The sequence below is a fragment of the Monodelphis domestica genome, chromosome 6, assembly GCF_027887165.1.
Source record: "Monodelphis domestica isolate mMonDom1 chromosome 6, mMonDom1.pri, whole genome shotgun sequence".
In the NCBI taxonomy this organism is placed as follows: Eukaryota; Metazoa; Chordata; class Mammalia; order Didelphimorphia; family Didelphidae; genus Monodelphis; species Monodelphis domestica.
Window position 1 is genome coordinate 135,261,203 of NC_077232.1, and position 24,912 is coordinate 135,286,114.

The following is a 24,912-nucleotide window of genomic DNA, read 5'->3' on the forward strand; positions in this document are numbered from 1 at the left end:
CAAGACCTACATTTTTCAATAGATGGGGACAAGTCCCATTTAAAGAAAAAATTTTAATTGATAAAATGCCAGAAAAAAATTGTTTTCACCACAAAACAAGATGAGAAGTTGAGTAACAGTTGTGCACAAAAGTGTCTTTCAGAGTACACTTGGCAGATTAAGGCACACTTTATTTATTTTTGAAAATCTAAATCTACTCCCAAACTTTTCTTCAATTGTTTTTACCCCAGTGATTTTGTGAATTTTTAACTCATGGTATAGATTACTGGAGTCTGTTCTCCTCTGCTTTAAGGGCATTAAATGTTACAGCTGCTTTATTCCATACAACAATAACATTTTGGCACCTTTGGTTACTTATAACACATCACATCTATCTTGACTCATGGACATAAAACTTGGTGTTGAGTATTAATTATAAAACTGTACTATAATTAACTAGACCATGATGCTTCTTCTCTTCTAAAGTTCTACCAAGTTCTATCAAACTATGTTCTATCAAACTATCAAATTCTATCAAACTATTAAACTATCAATCTATCAAACCATCAGCCTAAAGTTCTATCAAATTTCTCTTCTAAAGTTCTATCAAAGCACCAAGAACAATTAATGTACTTATAGTACATTTCAAGTTAGAGAACGAGAGAAAGAGAGAGAGAGAGAGAGAGAGAGAGAGAGAGAGAGAGAGAGAGAGAGAGAGAGAAAGAGAGAGAGAGAGAGAAAGAGAGAGAGAGAGAGGAAGAAGGAGCACAAACAGATCTATAGGCATTAAAATGAGGGCAGTAATGCAGTGAGTAGAGTACCAAGCTGGGAGTAAGGAAGACCTGAGTTCAAATATGGCCTGAGACACTTACTATATGTGTGACCCTGGGCAAATCATTTAACCCTCTTTGCTTCAGTTTCCTCATCTGTAAAATGAGCTGGAGAAAGAAATGGCAAAACACTGTAGTATCTTTGCCGAGAAAACCCCAAACAAGGTCACAAAGTGTTGGACATGCCTGAAATGATTAAACAAGAACAAAGATATGGGAGAATAGAGAGCACCTGGTATACTTGTCAAGTCTAGAATTCCACAGTATAATGTAGGTGATTTCCATCTGACCCTCCCAGTCGTCCTCACATAGTAAGTAAACTGAATTTCTTTTAGAGTATTGACACATACTATGAAACAAGTGATGTGACCTTCATTTTTTATGATTATGTGTAACCAAGTATTTATTATTTAAAATAAATTGTTACATATTTATTGACTTCTCAGTCACAAATAATAGTTTTATTCATTAGCTAAAGAAATTCAGATTTAACTAAACATTTTTTTGTAAAAACAATAGCTAACTTTTATATAATGCTTATTATGTGCCAAGAACATTGCCTTTTTTCAAATATTATAAACAACTCAACATTGATATCAAATAGAGATAGCAATGAGATCTGTAATTTTAGTGGAGTAGAGGACTTGCAGGTGACAAAATTTTATCCATGCTAAATTTACCAATACATTTATAAGTCAATTCATTTTATAGTTCCCTCACTGAGTTCTCCTTCTTCATCAATGTTTAAATCATGTCACATACACATATTCAGACACACATATAATTATGTGTATTTATTTGTGTGTATGTCTCTCTCTATATGTGTGTCTCCAAATATTCATATGTATATAGAGCATATATGCTGTATATTACATATTAAATATCATATAATTTATATCTATTTCCCCAGACCTGTGATTTCAGCTTAATTAAAGAATACTCTTGTATAGAAATATCCACTTCATATACAGATCAGCAATTACTTTGTGACATCATTTTAGAGGATTACCTGGAATCTGAGATGCACAGTGACTTATCCAGGGCCCTTTAGCCAGGATGTGCTAAATATAAGCCTTTATTCAGGTGTTTTCGACCCCCAAACTAGCTTTATACCCCTTATGCCACACTACCTCCTTATAAAACTACAGCTATTCTAGACCATATCTAACAAAGGAGTACATTCGGGGGTTGATGGGGCGAGTTTCTAATATAAAGGCAGCTGTCACTTACCTTGTCATTGACTACACTCTTTCCATCCCATGCCCATCCTCTTTTTGTGAAGTAATTGACTGTGGCAAATTCAATCAAGGCAGAGAACACGAATGCATAGCAAACGGCAATGAACCAGTCCATAGCTGTAGCATAAGCTACTTTGGGCAGGGAGTTTCGAGCACTTATGCTCAGTGTTGTCATTGTGAGTACAGTTGTCACGCCTAAGGAAGAAAATGGGGGAAATAATTAGGATCAAATGTCTTTAGAAGTTTTATCATATATCAAAACAAAATGTATCTTTTGGTCCTCTTATATATGTGGGCATCTGAAAAAGAGTTTTTTCATAGTTACCTGAGATATTAGCTATACATTTAATGCACATTTATCTTAAAACTCTGGAAATCATCGTCATCTGGCATTTATTAATCACACTGTGCTGTGTTAGAAACATAAAGTAAAAAAAGGGAAAGAAATGGAATTTGTCCCTTAATATAGACCTACAGACTTAACCAAATATGTGAGTGGAATTGTTCATCTGCCTGAAGATGAAGCACTTCAGTTGAACCCCTATTACTGTTTTTAATGAAAAGTGTCCTGATATATTTCCCACTGACATTAATCAAGGCCTCAATTATGTCAGGAAGTAAGAAAGTCAAGTCTCTAACATTAACCATTGTACATGTATTATCAATGTACTAAGACATTTGAGTGCATGGCACGATTAGGGGTTATAGGAGAGGAATTCCAGGGTGCTCAAAATTTTTGGGAGGCTAAAAAGAATTAACTGGAAAAAGAGAGTAACTTAATAATAAATAATGCATCGTTAAATAGGAAGGAAAATATAAAGAATGCTCAACAAGACTTTAAAATTTTTTTAAAAACCCCATGGAATTTCAACAAAACATCTTTCCATAAATTTGTTCATTTTAAAATTATGTGTTTTCTTTGTAAGAACTTTTTCTTTTTTGGAAATACAGATAAGGCAATATAGAAAGGAGTGGGGCAATAATGCTACATATGGATCAAAAGGTCTAAATATTGTTACTAAGGATTTCCTTTTCCTTTACTGTTCCCCACAGAGACTGACAGAGACACTGAGGGTTACATTCAAGACCTAGATGTTCATTTGGCAAAAACAAAAAAACGAAAGCTCTAGCTGATTACAAATGCCATATTCAATTCTGAAATTAGCATTTATCCAACATGTCCTATGTGCAATGAAGATATTTTCCAAGGTACAGAGATAGCCATTCTCAAAAGAGATTATAATCTTTTGGGTGGCAGAAATATGGGGGAAATATGGATATATACACATAATCAAATGAAAATGTATGAACATAGGAAAATAATTTCAAAGGAAAGATCCATTAGAATGAAAATTTTTTAAGAGATAGAGATGAGTTTTATTTACAAAGCATTAAGTAGGGAAAAGTACATCATGATAGGTAGTTAGGGTAAAAATATAGAAAATCAACTTTGAATTTCTTCCTAAATTATAGTTTAGCTATTCTTTCCCTAATTAATGAGTACCTACAATATACAAAGCATTTTGCAAGGCATTGTGGGAACCATACAATGAATCAGATGCTCAAGAATTTTACAGTCTAGTAGTAACTACAGGCATTTTATGCTTGCAAATTGCATATGTATACAAATTCATATATATATATATATATATATATATATATATATATATATATATATATACCTAAAACATTAAGAACATATCTAGACACAATACTGTATGTGGCAGAAGAACAAGTTAGAATAGATACAATGTAACAATTGCATTGCAACTTTTTACATATAAAGTAATTTTCTATACTAAAACTCATTTCAATAAAACAATGTGAATTTATTAAAATCAATTATGCGTTAAATATATTAGACTCTGGAGAGAGAAATATTTAAAAAAAACCTCCTATCAGAACTTATCAATTGAGGACATGACAAACCCATTATTGAAAATTTAAAATATATGCATAACAAATATAAAATTAATTAGAAATGGTTATACTAGGAGATGGCTACATTAGTAAAGGCTTCAGGTGGGAGGATGATAAGAATTCAAAAAAGCAGAGACATGGGCATTCCTTGCACAAGGTAACTCACAGTCCTCTGAGGCTTGCAGGTCATCAGCAGTCCCAGAAAGAGACTGAATTAGCAGCAGCAGCTTTCAGAGTGCCCAGACCACAGGCCAAACTACCACACTGAAGGAACAGAAACTTACTGGAACCCAAAACTAGAGCTAAGGGTAGAAACAAGGAAAAACTGTAACATAGTATCTTCCTATACCCAGAGAACAGAGCCTACCTTGAAATAAAAGCAAAAGTCAAGAAAAAGGCAAGGGAAATGAGTAAATAGAAACATACACGCACACAACAACAAACCATAGAAAATTTTATGGGGATACCAAAGAGCAAGGTACAGACTCAGACAGAGACAGAGTGATCAAAGCAGCTGCACACAAACTTCAAAGAAAAATATAACTTTGTCTCAGACTCTAGAAAAAAACTCAAAATGAATCTCAAAAATCAATTAAGGGAGGTAGAAAAAAGTGGGGAAGAGAAAAGAAAGCAATGTAAATCAGATTGACCAAAAAGAAAAAGAAATACAAAAATCCAGATATGAAAAGAGTTCCTTAAAAAGTAGAATTGACTAAGTGGAAAAGGAAGGTCAAAAGTTCATGGAAGTAAATAATTTCTTAAAAATTAGAATTTGGCAAATAGAAGTTAATGACTTCATGGGACATCATGAAACAAAAAACCAAAATCAAGAGAATTAAAAATTAGACAAAACATAAAATATCTTATTTAAAATACAAGCTACCTAGAAAATAGATTAAGGAAAAATAATTTAAGAATTGTTAGAGTACTTGAAAGTCATGATAAAAAAAAAGACTAGACGTCATATTATAAGAAATAATAAAGGAAAATCACCCTGATATTTTTCAAGGAAAAAGTAAAAAAGAAAAAAATAAAGGAAAATTGCCCTGACATTTTTCAAGGAAAAGGTAAAAAGAAATCAAAAGAATTTTCAAATAATTTCCTGAAATTAATCCCCAAATGGCAACTCCCAGGAAAATTATAGCTAAATTCAAGAACCCATAGGTCAAAGAGAAAATACTGGAAGCTGTCAGGAAAAAAAAAACAATTCAAATACCATGGAGCTACACTCAGGAATACACAAGATTTAGCTTCCAAATTGAAGGATCATATGGCTTGGAATACAATATTCTGGAATACAAAAAAAAGCTAGGTTTCAATCCAGATTCACCTACCCAGCAAAATTGAGCATATTCTTTCAGGAGGAAAAATGTCATTTAATAAAAAAAAAGAATAAAAACAAACAAACAAAATACCATTTCCAAGTATTGCTGAGGAACAGCCTAGATCTAAACAAAAGTCTGAAGTTCAAATATAAGATTCAAGAGAATTAAAAAAGGTAAATAACAGAGAAAATAAAAAAAGATTCAATGAGGCCAAACTGCTTAATTCCTACATGAAAAGATAATATTTGTAACTCTGAAAATTTTAATAAGTATTAGAACAGTTAGAAGGAACATATATATATGCCCATAGGGAATGGGATTAAGCCAATTAGGATGACATGATAAGCAAAACAAATCAAGGAGTGTAAAAGAAGATAGCACTGAGGGAAAAGGAAAGGGAGAAGTGTAATGGAGTAAATTATTTCACCTAAAGAGATTCAAAAACCTATTATAGCAGAGAGGAGAAGGACAATGGTGACAACCAATGATTTTACCTTACTGTCATCATAATTGGCTCAGAAAGTGAATAAAAACATACTTATCTGGATATAGAATCATATCCATAGGTGAATTCTATCAATCATTTAAAGAATAATTAATCCCAATACTATATAAACTATTTGGAAAAACAGGCAGAAAGAAGAATCCAACAATTTTTTTCATGATACAAATATGCTACTGCTACCTGAGCTAAGAACAAAAACAGAGAAAGAACATTATAGGACATATATATATATATATATATATGTATATATATATATATATATATAATCCTTGTGACATGTTGCTATAGACTTTTTGCTAGTATTTTATAGCAAAGAGTCTATAGCAATATGTCACAAGGATTATTCACTATAACCAGGTGGGATTTATACTAAGAATTCTGGGCTGGCTTAATATTAGGATAAATATCAGCATAATTGACCTTATCAATAACAAAACTAACATAAATCAAATGAGTATCTCAGTAGGTTTAAAAAAAAGGCTGTGATAAAATACAAAACCCATTACTATTAAAAACACTAGAAATCATAGGATTAAATGGGCCCTTCTTAAAAAGATTGGTATCTACCTAAAACTATCAACCCAATGAGAATAAGTTAGAAGCTTTCCCAATAAGATAACAAGTAAAGCAAGAATGACCATTATCACCACCATTATTTAATATTATATTACAAATATTTGTTTGCCACAAAACCTTTTTAATTTACTAAAAGTAAAATTAATTAATTTTACATCTTGTAATATTCTGTTTCTTGTTTCATCATAAATTCTTTCCTTCTACATAGATCTTACAGGTAAACTATTCTATGTTCCCCTACTTTACTTAGCATATTACTCTTTATGTTTAAATCAAATACCCATTTTGATCTTATTTGGCATAAGGTATGGATATTGATCTAAACCTAACTTTTATCACTCTGTTTTCCAATTTCCCCAGCAGTTTTTGTCAAATAGTGATTTCTTAGTTCAAAGGATGGGATCTTTGGGTTTATGAAACACTCAATTGCTGAGGACATTTATCCCTAATCAATTCCATTGATCCACCCTTTTGTTTCTTAGGTAGTACCAGACTGTTTTGCTGAGTATTGCCTTACATTGCAGTTTAAGATCTGGTACTGTTATGCCACTATCCTTCACTTTTTTCATTAGTTCTCTTGATACTCTTGATCTTTTGTTCTTCAAAATGAAATGCTATTTTTTTCTAATTCTGTAAAATATTTTTGGTAGCTTTATGTGAATTTCACTGAATAAACAAATTAATTTAGATTAGGATTATAATTTTTATTATTTTAGCTTGGCTTCCCTGTGATCAATGAATGTTTTCACAATTGTTTACATTTAACATTATTTGTGTGAAAAGGGGTTTGTAATTGTTTTCATAAAATTCCTGTATTTGTTTTGGCAAATACATTCCCAAGCATTTTATACTGTTTAGAATGATGTTAAATGTAATTTCTCTTTCTAACTCTTGCTGATGAGTTTTAATGGATATATATTGAAATGCTATTGATATATTTAGGTTCATTTTGTATTAGAAGAACTTAGTAGTTGACAAAATCTCTGGGAAAACTTGAAGACACTATGGCCAAAATTAGGTATAGAACAACATTTCATGTTGAGTGTAAATTCAAAATGGATACATGATTTAGATGGTTTAGGATGATCTCATAATAAATTTTGGAGAGTATAAATTAGTTTACCTGCCTAATTTATGGATAAATGATGAATTTATGTTCAAATAAGACATAGAGAACATATAATATGCAAAATAGAAAGCTTTGACTTTAAATTCATGATTAAATTAAAATGATTTTCTTCACAAATAAAAACAATGTCACTAATATTAGATGGGAAATAAAAAATAAGTTATGATGAGGGTCTCTGACAAAGTACTCATTCTCAAATATATCGATAACTTAGTCAAGTTTTTAGAATACAAAACATTCTTTAATTTACAAAAGAGAAATGGATATGAACAGGCAATACTGAGATAAAGAAATTAAAACTATCTTTAGTTATATGAAAACATGTTTCAACTCACTACTAATTAAAAATGCAAATTTATATAACTCTGAGGTACCATTTCACACCTATTCAACTGGCTAATTTGATAAAAAAAAAAACCCAGAAAATGACAAATTTTGGAAGGGATGAGAGAACATTGGGACACTAATACACTATTGGTGGAGCTGTGAACTGATATAACCATTCTGGAGAACAATCTGGAACCATGTCCAAAGGGCCATAAAAGTGTGCATACCCTTTGATCTAGCAATACCACTATTAGGTCTGCATCTGAAAGGGACCAAAGGTAGGGTGTGAAGATTAAATTTAACTTTCCCCTGATTATGAAAATGAAATTAACTCTCCCCTGATTGTGACAATTAAATTAACTCCCCTCCCCATTTTTAGATTTAATCTCCAAAAGTATAAATACCAAACATAAAGTTCAGTGAGGAAATCAGCCCATTTTTAGATTTAATCACCAAAGGTATAAACACCCCAATCACATTTGAGTGGGGGAGATCTATAACTGATGTGTGCAACAGTGGGTGAAAATCAGAATTAAACTGAGTTCTCCTTGGCAATCCTAAAGCAAAGCTTCAACTGATAGATTGTGATGTTTCACACTGGTAGACGTAAAATTAGGGGAAGGCACAAGAAGTGACACAAAAGAAAGTGCCTTTAAAAGGGAGTTACAACTTTCTGAGTGCAGTTTTTACTTGGAGTTCTACTTGGAGTTGAACTTCCTTTGAGACACAGTTCATTCTTTAGAATTGAGATTGGAGAAGAATCTGCTGACTGGATCTGAGACCCTGTTCCTAGTGAGACTGTTCTTAAATTTCTTCCTTTTGGACTGACAAGTGCTGAGTGAAAAAGCAGACTCCTTTCTTGGATGTTCTGAAGAAACTAGCCTCAGGAGAGATCTACCTCTCGAGAGAGACTTCCCCAGATTCTTAGCTACAAGGGCCAAGGCCTCTTTGGTTAAGGACTAAATTCCCCTGCCCAGGTTGAGCCAGGGATGGGAGTAAATTACTTAGTGTTTAGGCTAGCTATCTTACCCTAACCTCTCTCTGATTTTCTTCACTTTTCTATATTTTGTAAATAAATTGTAAATAAATCTCTTTGGAATAAATTAAATTCCTGGTGACCCTATTTTAAATATAATCCAGTCCAACCTTTTTTTTTTTATAATAAACCCCTATTTTACCTTACATAAGGGAAAAGGATCCACTTATACAAAAATATTTATAGTTGTTCTTATGATGGCAAAGTGAAAACTGAAGGGATATCCATCAACTGAGAAGGGTTGAACAGGTTGTGACATATGATTGTAATGGAATACTATTATGCTATAAGAAATGATGAACAAAATCATGACAAAAAGACAAGTTAAGTGATGCAAAATGAAATGATTAGAAACAGAAAAAAGATGAACATAATAATAATATATGAACATGAACTGTGAATGACACTTGCATTATTAGTAATTCAAGGATCCAAGACAACCACAAGGTACTCAAGACAAAAAAGGCTATCCACCACCATAGAAGGAATTGGCACAGTCTAAATGCAGATTGAAGCATGCCATTCTTCACTTCATTTTAGTTTAAGTGATATATTTCAAAATAAAGTGAATATGGAAATATATATTTTATGATAACTCATGTACAACCAATATTATATTACCTGCTCTCTTAGGATGGATGGAGGGCTAGAAGGAAGAGAGGGAACATGTATCACAAAATATCAAAAAATTGTAATTAAAATTTGTATTGGCATGTAATCTAGAAAAATAAATACATTCAATTAAAAAGTAATTCTGAAAGAGTTAGCATAGGGACTCAATAAAGTTAGATTCTTTACTTTGCTATTTGGGAAGTTGATACATTTAACTCCTAAGAACTTTATCATTTTGAGGCCAGTTAAAAGGAGCATGTATAGACAGAAGCCATGGGCATGTGTCCATTATGTTAAAAATGATCTCTCAAATTAATGAAAGAGTAAGAAAGAAGGATGTCCTTGGAGAAGAGAGTAGACTGGGAAGTTTTATCATAGAGAAGAAACACAGAAGAAATATATTTTACAATGGAAAGCAAAAAGTTTGACAGTGGGGGGTTGTTGGTAAGCAAAGTTTAATCCTCACTTTAGTCGTTCACTCACAAGGTAAGAATATACCCAAACATACACACATACATTCACACACGGATATCAGTTGTATAAATACATGTAATTTATCCAATTGGGAAGTAGAAGGTGAGGAAGATCAGAGAGAGGTGGGGGTGAAAATAAATGGGAGGAGAAAGTAAAAGAGGTCGTGGCTAGAAAAAAGGTAGAGATTTGAGGAGTGACAAGATTAAAAAAGAGACCCTGAAATGCAAGAAAATGGAATGGAGGAAAATCACAGTAATCCTAACTGTGAATATGAATACGATGAGCTCAATTATAAAATGGTTTAGATACACAAACCATCATTATGTCATTTATAAGAGACACATCCCAAACAGAAAGATATAAATGCAGTTAAAGTAAAATGCAGGATTAGGACTGACCTACCATTCTGGAGAATGATTTGGAACAATGTCCAACAATACTATTCCTACATCTATACCCCCAAAGAAATGAAATAAAAAAGAAAATGACCTATATGTACAAAAATATTTATAGCCCCTCTTTTTTGTGGTGGCAAAGAATTGGAAATTGAGGAGATTTTTCAAGTTATGGCATTGGGTTGCAATAGAGTAATGTTTTTCTATAAGAAATGACAAAGAAGTGGTTTCAGAGGAAAGACATGGAAGCAACTATATGAAATTATGCAAAATAAAATGAGAAAAATGAGGAGATATTTTATTAGATAAAATTATTAGGACATAGAGCATTTAATTGCATGAATTTGGTTTGTAGCGATTGCTTGTTTCAGCTGAGAAGCCTTAGTCATTTTTATCCATTATAGTGGAATGCATCTTCGCCATAAAACTCAGGCAGTTATTCTCAACCTGATACCCATTATAATCCCTGGATAGATTTCAGGGGATCTGATTGTTTAATGGGAAATATTATATATATATATATATATATATATTACTAACCTCTAAATGAAAATTGAGTTTTCCTTTAATTATAAGTGTAGGTATCATTTTCTTTTTAAGAGAAGGGAGTCTAAAGTGTTCCCCAGACTTCCAAAATTGTTTAGAGTTACAAATAGTTAAGAATTCTTATGCTAGGGTCAAACTCAGGATTTTCTGTGTAAGTAATTCAAACACTTATTCCTGACAGAAAAATGAGAGAAGAAAAAAACATCATGCAAAACTCTGGACCTTAAATCATCCTTCATTCTCATATCCTTCAACTGAAAGATCCTTCACATTTCTCAACATTTATAGGTGTTCAAAGGAAAGGGAGAAAAGTTAAAAAAGAAAGGCGGGAAAATGTAGCAGGTCTAGTGAGAGGGTTATAATACTAAGAAGTGAGAAATTCATTTAAATGTATGTTCAACCATAATTGCAGGACTACACTAGATGTATGATCCATGCCTCTCAAGGTGTCTCTGCCTGCCTTTTAATGTAAGGAAGGCAATCTATATCAGAATCAAGTAAGGGTGGAATATCCCAGGAGAATGTGGTCTTGTGGGGAGCAGCAGAATCAGTCATTTCTAGGTTGCTAAATAACAAAATGTGGTAACCACCAAAGCAGTTGCATTATCAACAGCAGCAGAATCAGGCCAGCTAAAGAGAAAGAGGCATCTACATAGAGATCATTAGAAAGGAATATCCTACTTAATGCTCACTGTATCACACCAATTTATCAGCCCTTGCAAATAAATTAATTTTCCAATAAGGCATAAATATTATCCACTTAACTGATTGTATTAGCAGTGATGAGTTATTTCATTTTTGCTTTAATCATTCTTTAATAATATATTATTTAGATTTCTCCTTTCTGTGAAAAAATAAAACTACATGTTTCATATCTCATTCATATTTTGTACTCAGTGTATCTTTAAAAAATTCACTTTACCCCCACCAAATTCCATCTTTGCTTGAGATAATACTAAATAGAGGCAAAAATAGAATTGTTGTATGTGCATGGGTGAAATTGGAGAAGTAGGGAGATTGGGTCTCTTATTGAAAAGACTTTCAACTTCAGAGAAATTAATCTGGGGCAAAATTTGAGGACATGCAAATGGAGGGGTTTGGCACAGTTTACCAGCTTTAATATCTCATCCAAGTGATACCTGGCCATCTTATATCTTTTTCATTAAGATGTAATCCTCATGAAAGGAAGGTATTTTTATTATTGATATGTATCTTTCCAGGGCTTAGCATGAACAAGTATTTCCAAAATGATTGCTCATTGATTGTTTGACTTGGCATAAAAGTGGAGGTATGGAGCATTATGCTGGCATTGGAAAGAAATTATGGATACTTATATCAATCTGGTAGTCATTTCCTAGAAAATAAGGTAACTGGACCCATAATCAAAGAGAATATCATCCAAAGAAAAACCATTGAGAGAAAGGAGAAATAATGGCAGAGAGAGTATCTTAGAAAATATCTAAATTGGAGGGGCAGGAGGATCAGGAAGAACTAAGGAGGTAAAAAAGGGACTTTTGGTTAGTGACGACAGTATGGTATCAAAGAAGTAAAAAAATAATAGGAAGTATGTACTCTTCAGTCATGTTAAATTTGAATAAAGGTCAAGTAGAACAAGGAAGAATGAGAGGAATTAAGGAACTAAAATGGAAATAAGGAGAAAGGGGAAAAAGGGTAGGAAGGTAGGAAAAGAAAAAGAGAAAGAAATAAAAAATGAATAAGTGAATCATAGAAAAAAGAAAAGTGATTAAATTATATCCTTTTACTTTAGCATTTGTGAATCTTTAGTGCATAAATATGAAGAGTTTAATAATTCATATTTTAATTTATAAACTGAACTTCTAGAGAATAGGGATTATCTTTTATTTTACTTTTTATTTCAATCACTTAGCACAATGCCTGGTGCAAATTAGGTATTTAATCAACATTTATTGACTGATATTGACCAGTGGTGTTGAAAAGAATTTATAATACCAAGAGTCCAGAACCTGAATTTAGAGCCAGATAGCCATGGTTCAATTCCCATTTTTATTGCTTTTGTGAAGATTAAATTGTAATTCCCTGTCTATTTTTAGATTTAAATCCCCAAAAGTGTAAACTCGATATTTAAAGTATATCTACCCATTTTTACCACAAAAAGGTATGAACCAACCACAAAAAGGCATGAACTAACCACAAAATGTGTGAACACCCATTTCATATGGGGGGGGGGGACGGTCCATGACCCATGTGTGAAAGAGTGGGCAGTACTGGAGAGGAGCATTGGCTGTGATTGGTAGACGTAAAATTTAGAAGAGGTGACACAAGAGATAAAGGTCTTTAAATAGTGGAAACAGAGACACACAGTGATGATCAGTCACTATGAATTATTGGACTGGAAGAGAATCACTCAGAGTTGGAGTGAAGACAGTCACTTGAGGAGAGACTGGAAGACAGACACTCAGACTTGGAGTGAAGACACTTGACTGTGGAACTGGACCCCTAGAGGAGCTCATGCAGGAGATCTCAGACTGATTTCCTTTTCACTGTGCTGAGTGTAAAGGCTTAGTTAGTTCCTTGCCCTTTCTGGAGGTGTGAACCTCCGAGAAAGGCCCATCATCTTGAGACTCCTTTCCATTGATGGGTGCCTTAGAATTTCTAACTGGTTCAGAGGAAGTGGGAGCTTTCTCTCTCTCTCCCCTTTTCTCTCTTCTTTAATATCTTCTCTCCATTGTAAAAATAAACTACCTTAAATTCCATTTTACTTTAGTAATTCATTTTGGGATTTAGAAATTAAATCCCTGGCAACCACCAATTAAATATTCAGCACAACCATAAATTTAAGCCTTTTTAACTCTATGATCTTGGATAAGTCATTAATCCTTTCTGCCTCTCAGTTTCCTCATTCTGTAAAGTGAGAGAAGTAGTCTAAATCAGGAATGTCAAAAACATGGTTCTTGACAGCATGTGGGCATAAGACTTCTTTGTGTGGCTGAATGAAATTTATACATAATTGGGAAATATATATATATATATATATATATAATATAATAAATCATAAGTATTGTTAATGTATAGTTTTCTAAATCAATATGTGCCCTCAGTGATTCTTAGGTACCATTTGGTGCCTTCATTTTTAATTGTATTTAATACCTCTGGTTTAGATAATCTTGATGGTTATTATACATCAAAATCTAAAAATATGTCTTTTAGATGAAAACTTAGTCCTGTTAGTAATAATATTACATGTCAATTCACTTTTCTGTCTTTGTTTTCTCATTTCTGAGTTAGAGGAATGTGGAGGGTAGAAGAAGGGGAAAAAAAAACTAGACAGGTCAGAGAATATAATAAAATACTAAAGGGAACACTGCAATGATACCACCTACTGGTTACTGCTACAAACAAAATAAAAAGATATTTCTGAAACAGAGATACTGTCCTGCTTTTCCTGTTAGTTTTCTATGAAATATTATCATTTAATTTGGTTTGTTTATTCTGTAATACAAATAGTATAAAAAAAAAAACTCCCATAGTATACTAGAGGGGGAAAAAGGTCTGGACTGATTTATACAATCTTGTTGTATTATCAAAACTAGTCAATTTACATCCATAAATCCATAATCTATGGTAATTCAGAAAACATTGGACTGATGACTCTTTTTTATAAATGCTGAGAAGGGGGCCAGGATAATTCAGGTTATAAAAGGAAAGATAGATCATTTTTTAAAATTACTTTATATTAAGAAAAGCTATATTACAACATATAAATTTACTTTAAAAGCCATTTCCAAACAAATATTTTGTTAATTACAATCCATTCTTGTCAATTCATTAAAATTTATTTCCCTACTAGTTGAGATTTAATTAGCCTATTTTGCAAGAATTACAAAAGACAATAAAATGTAATAAAACTTCCATTCTATAGTTCATATTTCTCTTTTGTTCACCGCTTAATTAAACCATACCATGGAGAACCTAGAACATAATATTTTATGAATGATATATTATTAGAGTATAATCATGAAATATCACAAAAAGAGACAATACTTTCTTGAAATAAATATTATTCTTAAAAATAAAATTAGAGAAGCCTTTATCCTTTTCTGAGATATGGATAGATAAACAAGAATAAACATGTTTTCATTACGTTCCTCAGTAGCAAAATTTAAATATGCAACCCCTTTGAAAAAGTAACATGAGTCAAAAAAAATCTCAAAAGAAATAACATCCACTTCCTTTTTTATTTCATTCAGGTGTCATTAAAAAAGCTAAAAGTAATTTTAATCTCTTGAATCAACTATCAGCAGCTGGTTTTTAAAAACAATTCTGTTGAAGATGACTCAGAACATAAAATCAGTATATTCACCTTACATTCTGTCCCACCACTATAAACTTGACTCTTAAAGTAGCTGAAAGCCAAACTTGGAGAATTAAGAAAAAAAAAGAACCACAAATACATGCAATTTCATGCTTGAATACAAATAAAAAACAACAGATAAGCTTATGTTTAAGCAATTAGGCATGATGATTACCTTTTGTGAGTTAAAATAAAATAAAATATTTTTATTAAAAAGTAACTCCCTCAATTGCATCTTACAAAATGCAAATCAACTTTATTGAAAAACTCAGCCAGTTTAAAGTCAATTGATATTTCTATCTTAACATTATTTCTTCATAAAAAGGTATATTATATTCCTTAATATAATTTTTATAGTAATGTGCCTTATTTGCACCTAGATTATTGGTTGAATGAAGAGGCAGCATGCAAAACAGGTCACTTGCCTGCTTTTCCCTATTTCTAAAATTTCCCATCTCTATTGCCTTTGCACATAGAATTCTTGAAATCTTTTCTATGTATGGGTTCCTTATCCCACTTCATCTCTGTCTGTCTGAATCCTACCTATCTTTCAAGGTCCAATTTAAAATCACTTTTTTTATGAAGTTTTCACTGATCTACTCCTCCACTCCATTTACATGATTTTATCTTTTCAGCTCTCATAGCATGTTTTTCAACACAACATACTGTATTTTGCATCAAAGTTTATACATACATTTATATATTTACTTAAAAATATACATATACATATAAATATGCTTAGACAGTATATACAAGTAATATTTCCTATTAAGTTGTAAGCTTCTTAACACAAGTAGATGTGTCACCAATCTTCGAATCTTTTTCATGTATGTTCCACTTAGCTTTCTCATTCTAGCATGAAGGTGACCCTGTATTCTTAAAGGATTTGACAGAAGAGTTGAAGATATGACCAATCCTCTTAAGCTGGAATGGCCTGGTGAAAAATTCTAGATTTGTTGTTGAGTGGACTTGCCTGAGGACGTGTATTTTATCCAAGAAACAAAAGGAATTCACTGGATATTCATGAGTAGGAGTATCATATTGAAACAACTTTAAAAATATTTTGTACAGTGTCATAGCCACTATGTATTAATTGAACTACGGTGATGTTTCCTCTGAATATCTCATATCCCACAGATGAACAGAATTACTTTGGAAGTACTTGTACAACCTAGTTCTAATTCTGCCTCTGTGAAGTAGCTTCCTGTTTGACATGGAGAAATTCAGTTAACCAGTACAGGTTTCAGTTCTTTAAGATTCATCACCAGGTTACTTGAAGAGTGATAGCTTTATTTTTAATTGTGAAAAACACATGTATTATATACTTAGACATGGGTGGCTTGTGATCTGTGTAGGTGGATGGAAAGTCTCTCATAATCATAAAGTCAACTCTCTTCTACAAGTATTTAGTAAGCGATTGCTGTTTATACTGAGCAGTGCTTATTATTCAACATACTTGGTATTGGGACACAAAATCAGAGTTTTAAAGCAGTCTCGTGCCTCAAGGAACTCATAGGATATTGGAAAGATGTAACATTTACATAAAAGAAAATATCAGGTAAATTAAGTAGGGACAGACTGCTGTACTAAAGGAATCAAGAATAGTATTGAAAAATGCAGAACTAAAAAGCAAATGCATATAAGACATAGAAGACTGATTGAGTAAAAGCAAGTGGTAAGAGAGAAAATGCTGATTCTGTCACCCAAATTAATTATCTTAATAACAGAAAGTAGGCCAATTGGATTACAATATAGAATATTTAAAGGGCAGTAGTTTGAAATAGGTCTGAAAAGGTAGGCTGAATTTTGACTAAAAAGAGGTTTTACTGCAAACTTCACAAATTTGTATTTTTATCAGAGGCAAGAAGGATGAACTAACAACATGTGAGCAAAGGCAGAATGTTAAATTTTCTTATTTAGAATGTATCACAATCATTTGTATCCAGTATTTGTTAAATGAAAACATTGATGTCTTTTCCCCTAATATTTTTAATATCTCATAGTCAAAAGACACTAGCATAAAATATGAAAGTATTGGCCTGGGAATTGTTGGACCTAGTTCTAATTAAGCCTCTGTCAATTCAGTCTTATTTACCATTGAGTAATTGATTTCACCTATCTAGTTAGGTTTTTAATTTGTCTCACTACTTGGTTGATTTCTAGAACATATAATATCTTCTTCAGCTCCGAATTTCTGTAATATCAGGTGGTCCTTCAAAAATTGTCAAGTACATGTAGTTATTATGCTTAAAATCTTATAATAAATTCACCTGAGTTTGCAACAAAATATTTTAGAAGAGCAGAAATATAAATTACTTAAGGAAATGATAATTATCCTGCTATTCTGCTTTTAACCTGCCATCAAGACATGTCTCAAGACACACACTCTATCTCTCTCTCCTCCCTCTCTGTTTCTCTCAAATACTGTTGATGAAAAATGACTTATTTTGAAAACCAAATAGGTCTAAGCTAGTATAAATTTAAATTAACTATAACTTCATGAATTAAATTTTTCCAATTTTAAGGATAGTTCTTCTTGAAATTTACATTGATCTTTCCCTCTTCCCTAACTCCTTTCGAACAAACCAATAATTTATATTTATATTGCAGTTTAATGTTTGTTGCTTTTGCTAATAATCCTGTTATTAAGATAATTAATTTGGGTGACAGAATCAGCATTTGTAAAAATCGAGAGACTGGAATGACAGATACAAACAAACATGATAAAATTTAATGAATGTAAATGATTATGCTCAGGTTCAAAGGAACAAATATAGGGCATAGGAATTATATGTGAGAAAAGCAATGGGCTATTACACAATCTCAGGATAAAACTGCAATCTCAAAAGCTAATGTGATATTAAATAACAGTAGAAACATGATGTCATAAAGGAGAGTTAATACTTATTTTTCTAAACCCACTAATTGTTAGACTATGTCTGGAAGATGATGTTCTAGTCTGGTCATGGTATTGTTTTATGAAGTATTAACAGACTTCAATAAAGCATTAAGAAGTTTATCAAGATATTGACTTCTACCAGGACTGTTCACTTCTCAGTGATGTTTTCAGGGGGATTTGATTTTCAGGTAAGGATTGTACTACATAATGTATTAAATCCCTATTGTCTTTGAGGTTCTAGGATTATAAGGGTAGGATTATTTTTCTGCATCCCAAACACAAAGGACAACACTGTCATCCCTGTCATTTAGAAGTGTTCTTATTCTGTTTTCTATAGCAAGGGCCTCCATTCAAATTGGGTAATCTCTGTGCCAAGGCAAATTGCTGTCCTTCTTTAGAGAGGATTAATAGATGATCTTTGAGGGTTGTCTCTGACAAAACATTTGCCCTCTAGCAGTCAGTCTTGCAATGAGCCTTTTGATGACTTGATTTAACATAGTACTATAAAATATACCCAAGTGTTAACAAACGTTTATACTTTGATGTGTTTCTGAAATAACTCACCAAAGACAGTCCTTGCAGGTACTGATTCTCTATTCAGCCAAAATGATACTTGAGAGAGAATGACTGTCATGATGCAAGGGAGATAGGTCTGAATGACAAAATAACCAATTTTTCTTTTCAAATGGAAATGTGCTGTCATAACTGTATATTCACCTACATGAAAATTATAAAAAAAGATTTATTAGAAAATTATCTGAATAGATTAAACTTTTGGAGAAAGCAGTAGATCTTAGAAAAAACATAGTTTTTAAAAATCATAAATATAGCATATTTTATATTGAAAATACCATTTTATATACTAGGATTTATTTTAATTGAGAGAAATTTTAACATTTACCAAGAATTTATATGATAACAGAATATCCTCAGCATTGTTTTCCTTCAGAAGTATGACTTGTAAAAGAATTGCTTATCAATAGACTCTATGACCCAGGGATTTATTGACCACCTAGGACTTCTCATCCCCAATAGCAATAAAATATGAGCACTATTTGACCTTAACTTTGACTTCTGAATCTAACACCTTAAACACTAACATCCAGTTATAGTTTTAGCATTACACAGATGATTTTTGACCCAATTCTTTCACTTTTAACCCAAATACCAACTCAGGGGTTCCCGGTATTCTGTCAGAGATAATTCAGTTCATTCAGTCCTGTTGGGATCCTTATGGCTGCCTTCTTCTCTATTCCCTGGGTTTTAATTATTGCCAGATGTAAGCTAATTAACCCTCACAGCTGTCTTCTCATAGATTAGTCTGCCTTTTAGCCAGAGCAGTAGCTTTTCCAAAATACAATAAAGGGCCAAAGGTAATTATTTAGAAATCAGGGGTTGTACACACAAAAATTATCCAGAAACAGTAGGAAAAAGAGTAATGAAATAAAAGGGGAATGTGATTAAATTTGGGGGCAAGGACTAAAAGATAACTTTTAATAAATAACATTATTATTGTTATTCTTTCAACAAGATGTCTATTTCAGCCAATAAATCACTCTTTTGAGGTCTATGATCTTCAGTCAATTGTTCTTATACTCAGATGTGTTTAACTTGCCTGTACTTGATTTAATTGTCTCCTTTCCTATTGTTTGGCCTAGGAGATCATACTGATTTAATCTGGATCCATCTGGAGCAACCTGTACTGAATCAGATGCATTGTAAGTCCAAATATAGGTGACTTCTGAGGTTGTATATGCATCTGTGAAAAAAAAGGAGAAAATAACTCATTAGCTTTTTAGGAGTGATTTGGACTTGCTATTTCAGAATAGGACCATGTACAAAATTTGAAGTACATTTATATTGACCACTCATGCTGTTTTAGAGCAAAATGGCATAACTGAATTAAAACAACTAAAGTATGAACTGCACAAAATAAATTAAGAACTCAAATATGCCTGAATTTCTTTCCCTTTTCACTACTGGCCCACATGATGTAAGCATTACAAGATTCTCTTATTGCTCCACATGTAGATGTGAAGTCCCCTTAAATTCAGAGGACTTGTAAAAAGATAAGCAACAAGAAAAAATGGTTTCTCTAAGGCAATGATCCTATGTCCAGAGTGTTCTACTTTGTTAAACTAAATGTAACCGAGTTAAGAAATAATGACTTGGCTCGAGACATATTTAATGTAATTGGCATAATACAGATAAATTCATTGAAATTCAACAGCAAACAACAGCTTTGTTAAAAATGGTGTTTCTAAATTATGTTCTTTAATGATAATAAAGTTCATTGGATGACTGTTCACATCAATGAATATAGAATGAGAATGTATATAGTATTTCTCTTTTCTCCCTATTCTTCCAAATTGTTACATGACTTTTTCTAGAAAGAATGTTAAGTATGTTGCAACACCCACTCATTTGAAGAATTCCACTTTGAGGTGAGTATAGCCAGTGATAATGAATTGGGAGCAGCCAACTATGTTGCCCCTGTAGCCATGATAAAGGGGAGCAACTATGGTCAAAATGGGACTTGGCAATCATCTCTTAAGTTTTACAGTACTACAACTATTGAAAACTCAGAAAAATAAGTTCTACACAACAAAGACTTGGGCATTGTTAAAAGTTTTAATACAAAAGAAAAAAAAACTTATGTGGTTTTACTAAAGAAAAAAAAACTTTGTAAATAATGTATTACCATTTACTTACTCACTGCACCATGAGGAAAATGAGGTCATTTCATTTGGTTTGCAGCTGAAATATTATTTATGAATTGTCTCTATTAAAAGATGAGCTCCTTGAAGACAAGGAATACCATGCTATGTTTTTCTACTTGAATCCCCCAATATTAGCTTAGTGCATTGTACATAGTAATAATTGAATTTTTTTTCCATTCATTCATTCATTAACTGGATATGTGTTTTCCTAATGATTTAAGGGGACTAGCCCTTGCAATTCAATTTTTGAATGATGGCAAAACAGCTGATGCTAAACATTTTTTTTTAATTTCACGGACATTTAATGATACATATTAAAAAGCTATTTATAAGTAAATACTTCTATATCAGGCTCTGTGATCATACTGATTAACTTATACATTAGTCATATTGCTATTTAGTGAGCATTTGACTTCAATGAACCAATCCTAATGGCTTTTCTATATAGAGACATGAAAAAGTATGTTTTATGACTTGTGAAGTTATTACTCTCAATTCATTTAATGAATGTCAAATAGTACCTGGTTTCTGATCTTAGACATTTCAATTTGTCAGCCCTATTATAGAAAATTCTGATTTTCTTAATGATACTCTCTGCTATCTACTTTCAAAAGGCAACATTGTTTGATTTTATAAATAACATGCATTACAGAATTGGAAAGAATTCTACAAAACTCACTGAGTAATTTGATACTTTCTGAATCTGAACTGAGTAGGGAGCACCTCTAAAATTAGTGGGACATGCACCTAAAGTTTATTGAATTCAAGAGAATTATTGATATTGGAGCCATTACCAAAATTCTCATGGACTATGAGGAAAGAGGAAAATCTCTAAAAGAAGATAGAGGATGCTAATGATGATAGCTGACATTTTTCTAGCACTTTCATTTGTTTAATTTAGAATATATTTATTATTTATTTATTTGAAACATTCTATTTTTTAATTGAATTCTAGTCTCACCCTCCCTCTGAAACCCTCTAACGAACATAGAAATGACAATGTCAATAATACATGTGAAATCATGCAAAAATTTTCCCTATTAACCATATCACCAAAGAATAAAAGAAACAACATGAGAAAATTATACTTCAATTTTCACTCAAAGTTCATTGGTTCTGCCTCTGGATATGGATAGCATTTTTAAAAATTCTGATTCCTTTGTAATTGTCTTTTGTTAGATTTAATTTAATATCTAATAACTCCAAGTATTATATTTTTACAATTTATTATTATTCACTTGAAGTAGAAGAAATAATAGAACAAAAGTATGAGAAAAAAAGAGTAAAATTCTCCTGGCTCTCCCCCAACCTATACTAACTGTGTTCCCCAGAAAAAAGAGAGCAAGAGGGCAGAGTTACACAAAAACTTTATCCTACCTACCTACACAGGCATTGTTTGCATTTAGTGTGAGCATGCAAATAGGATGCTGGGAAAGAGAGTCCTGGGGAGTAAATTCTAAATACACACTTTGATTATTGTATTGATCATTTTGCTCACTTCCCTATTTTTTGATAAATGAGGTATATTCATCAGAGAAATATGTTATAAAACCAATGTATGGTTATAGTATATTATTACATGTCTCAATTTTGCATTCTAAGATCAATCAAATGATCAGAATGTGCAGACCTACTAATTTTTGCTCCTCAGTTTGGCTTTTTAAAAATCTTAGCAAGTTTTTATATTAATATTTTTCTTTTTCTTACACTATTCCAACTGTGAAATGTAGAAAATAACTGCACCTACATCATAGAGTTGTTGTGAGGATCAAATGAAACTGTATATATATAAATTAAGAAAATTAAGGCAAACCGAGTTTAAGAGATTTCCCCAGAGTCACATAAGTGGTAAGTGTCTAGCCCAACTTTGAACTTTGATCCTTCTGACTCTAGGCCCAGCATATGAATCATGCCAAAATCAAATGGTTTAAAATGCCTAGGGAGTCTGCCAGCAGAAACTCTGGACAATCCTGAAGAATAACCCTGAAGAAAATAAATTATTTTTTAACATTCTGTGAATCAGGAAAAAAAGGGGAGGGAAGACTAGAAAATAAGCTATTTTATTTCCTTTGAAATAATGCCAGAATACCAAATATTGTAAACATCATTAAGTTAAAAAGTAATAAGGGGGGGTTCTATAGAACAGTTTTTAAAGCTTCACCATCTGAGATTTTTGATAGTGGATAGATACTACAAAGTCAAAATTGCTAAGATCATTCATAATGTATGTACATTTTGCTATTCATGTTAGCTTTTTATCAAGCAAGGGCCTTTTAGAAATCATGAGAAAGAGTTGAAATAAAATCATACCTCTCAGTTTAGTTAGGCCCTTAGAAACCCAGTAATGGGACAGTCAGTGAATGATGATTAAGGAGCTACTATGTGACTTACACTGTGCATACACTGGGGATACAAAGTAAAGCATGACAAGTCTCTGACTTCAAGATGCTCATGGTCTAATGGGTAAGTGGGAACGAGGTTATTTATTATGGCTTGGGAGAAGATATAATGAAATCCTGTAGCCGAGGTGAGAAATGTACAAAGGAAGTTAGGGTTTCATCTTCCAGGATAATGAGTTTCTGGAAATGATGAAATTCATGAAAATGGTCAGGTGAGAAATGATGAGATTATAATGAGATAAGTAATATTTTCATTTTTTTCTTTGAATCATGAAGCTTGGTGAATTCTGGGTGCTTAATGCATGTCTGTTAAATTAATTAAATCTAAGATCATAGGATTTAATGCTTAAAAATGTATCTAGATATAACCTGGCATAAACTCTTCCATTTAAAAGATACGAAAAATGAAATCCAAAGTGCTCAAATCTTATATAACATCACAGGTTTCTTAACTCCTTTCTTTCTTTGCATTATTTCACAACCTTGATACTTTGCTTACCTTCAGTGTATCATATAACTAGATAGTAGGGCCTTGCTTTTATAAATGAAGACCATTTTTTAAACTTGTTTCTTGTTTTACATGTTATCTCCCATGTAAATTTATACAATGCTAGACATAGGTCTGAGCTTCTATGGTAAGTCTTTTCCTGCCATCATGATTGTTGGGGTTCCCTCCATGCTCTTCAAATAATCATGTACATTTGTTTTTTATATTTTAATTAGTTAATTAATGTGTTTATTTGTTACACTAAAGTTCCCAGATATCTCCCTCCCTCCACTCTGAACAGGAGAAGGTATTATATAAACTGTGTTTTGCAAGTTTCTATTTATCAGTTTTTTATTTGGAGGTAGGCATTCAGTTATTCTTTAAACAACATCTCTGTTGCTGTATATAATGTCTCTGTTCTTTTTTTTTTCTTGCTCTTCATAATTTTATGTAGGCCCTAAGATTTTTTAAATTAACCTGCTCATCATTTTTACCATGCCAATTATAACATGTACATTTGTATTTACATCTTTTATTTGTTCAGTGGAATAAAAGCTGCTTGAAGAGAGGGACTATTTTCATTTTTATCTTGCCTTTAATCCTAACTTGCAGAAAGTAGATATTTAGCACATGCTTGTTGGAGTGGATCCACTGGACAGTAGATAAGCAAATTGAAAAAAAATCCGCAAAGTGCTCAATAAGTGGACTAATTATAGCTAAGGATATAATCGGGTAATATATGATATTAAGAGATGACTTTACAAAGAAACCAATTCTGTTAGATTACAAATAGTCACAAGAAAGCAAAAGCTCTACCTATTCCCATGTACTTACAGCTGCCAAATTTCAGAGGGCATGAATGAGCATCCATTGGAAAATCTTCCAAGTGCATTGGACATTCAGCTTGCACTGTAAGTCTAAAAATCAAGTCAGTCCTTTGTTATGTTAGTCAGAAAAACAAGATGAAACAATTCCAGTTAAGTTGATCAAGTTTTCAGAAATAGGGATCAGATTACAATATATTCTTATGGTTATTAGCAGAAAAATAAGTTCTTGATATTTTACTTTTATTTGATGGTTAGGAAGCCTTTTCTCATGAAAAGCTTGAAGAGTTGACTAGTTAACTCAAAATATGCCAGAATGGGAAAAAAAAACTTTTAGGTTGACATGTAGCTAATAATA

At 32.1% G+C, this 24,912-nt stretch overlaps 1 protein-coding gene across 1 annotated transcript in view; it reads right to left on the reverse strand.

The window, feature by feature from the left end:
- The window catches only part of GABRA2 (gamma-aminobutyric acid type A receptor subunit alpha2), a 127,314-nt gene that overhangs the window by 20,734 nt on the left and 81,668 nt on the right, over positions 1–24,912 (reverse strand). Inside the window, exons 6-9 of the mRNA XM_001372420.3 lie at positions 24,565–24,647; positions 19,740–19,883; positions 18,689–18,841; positions 2,040–2,242 (exon numbers count right to left, since the gene is read on the reverse strand). Of these exons, the coding sequence (XP_001372457.1) occupies positions 2,040–2,242; positions 18,689–18,841; positions 19,740–19,883; positions 24,565–24,647 (583 nt within the window). The remainder of the gene's footprint in view (positions 1–2,039; positions 2,243–18,688; positions 18,842–19,739; positions 19,884–24,564; positions 24,648–24,912) is intronic.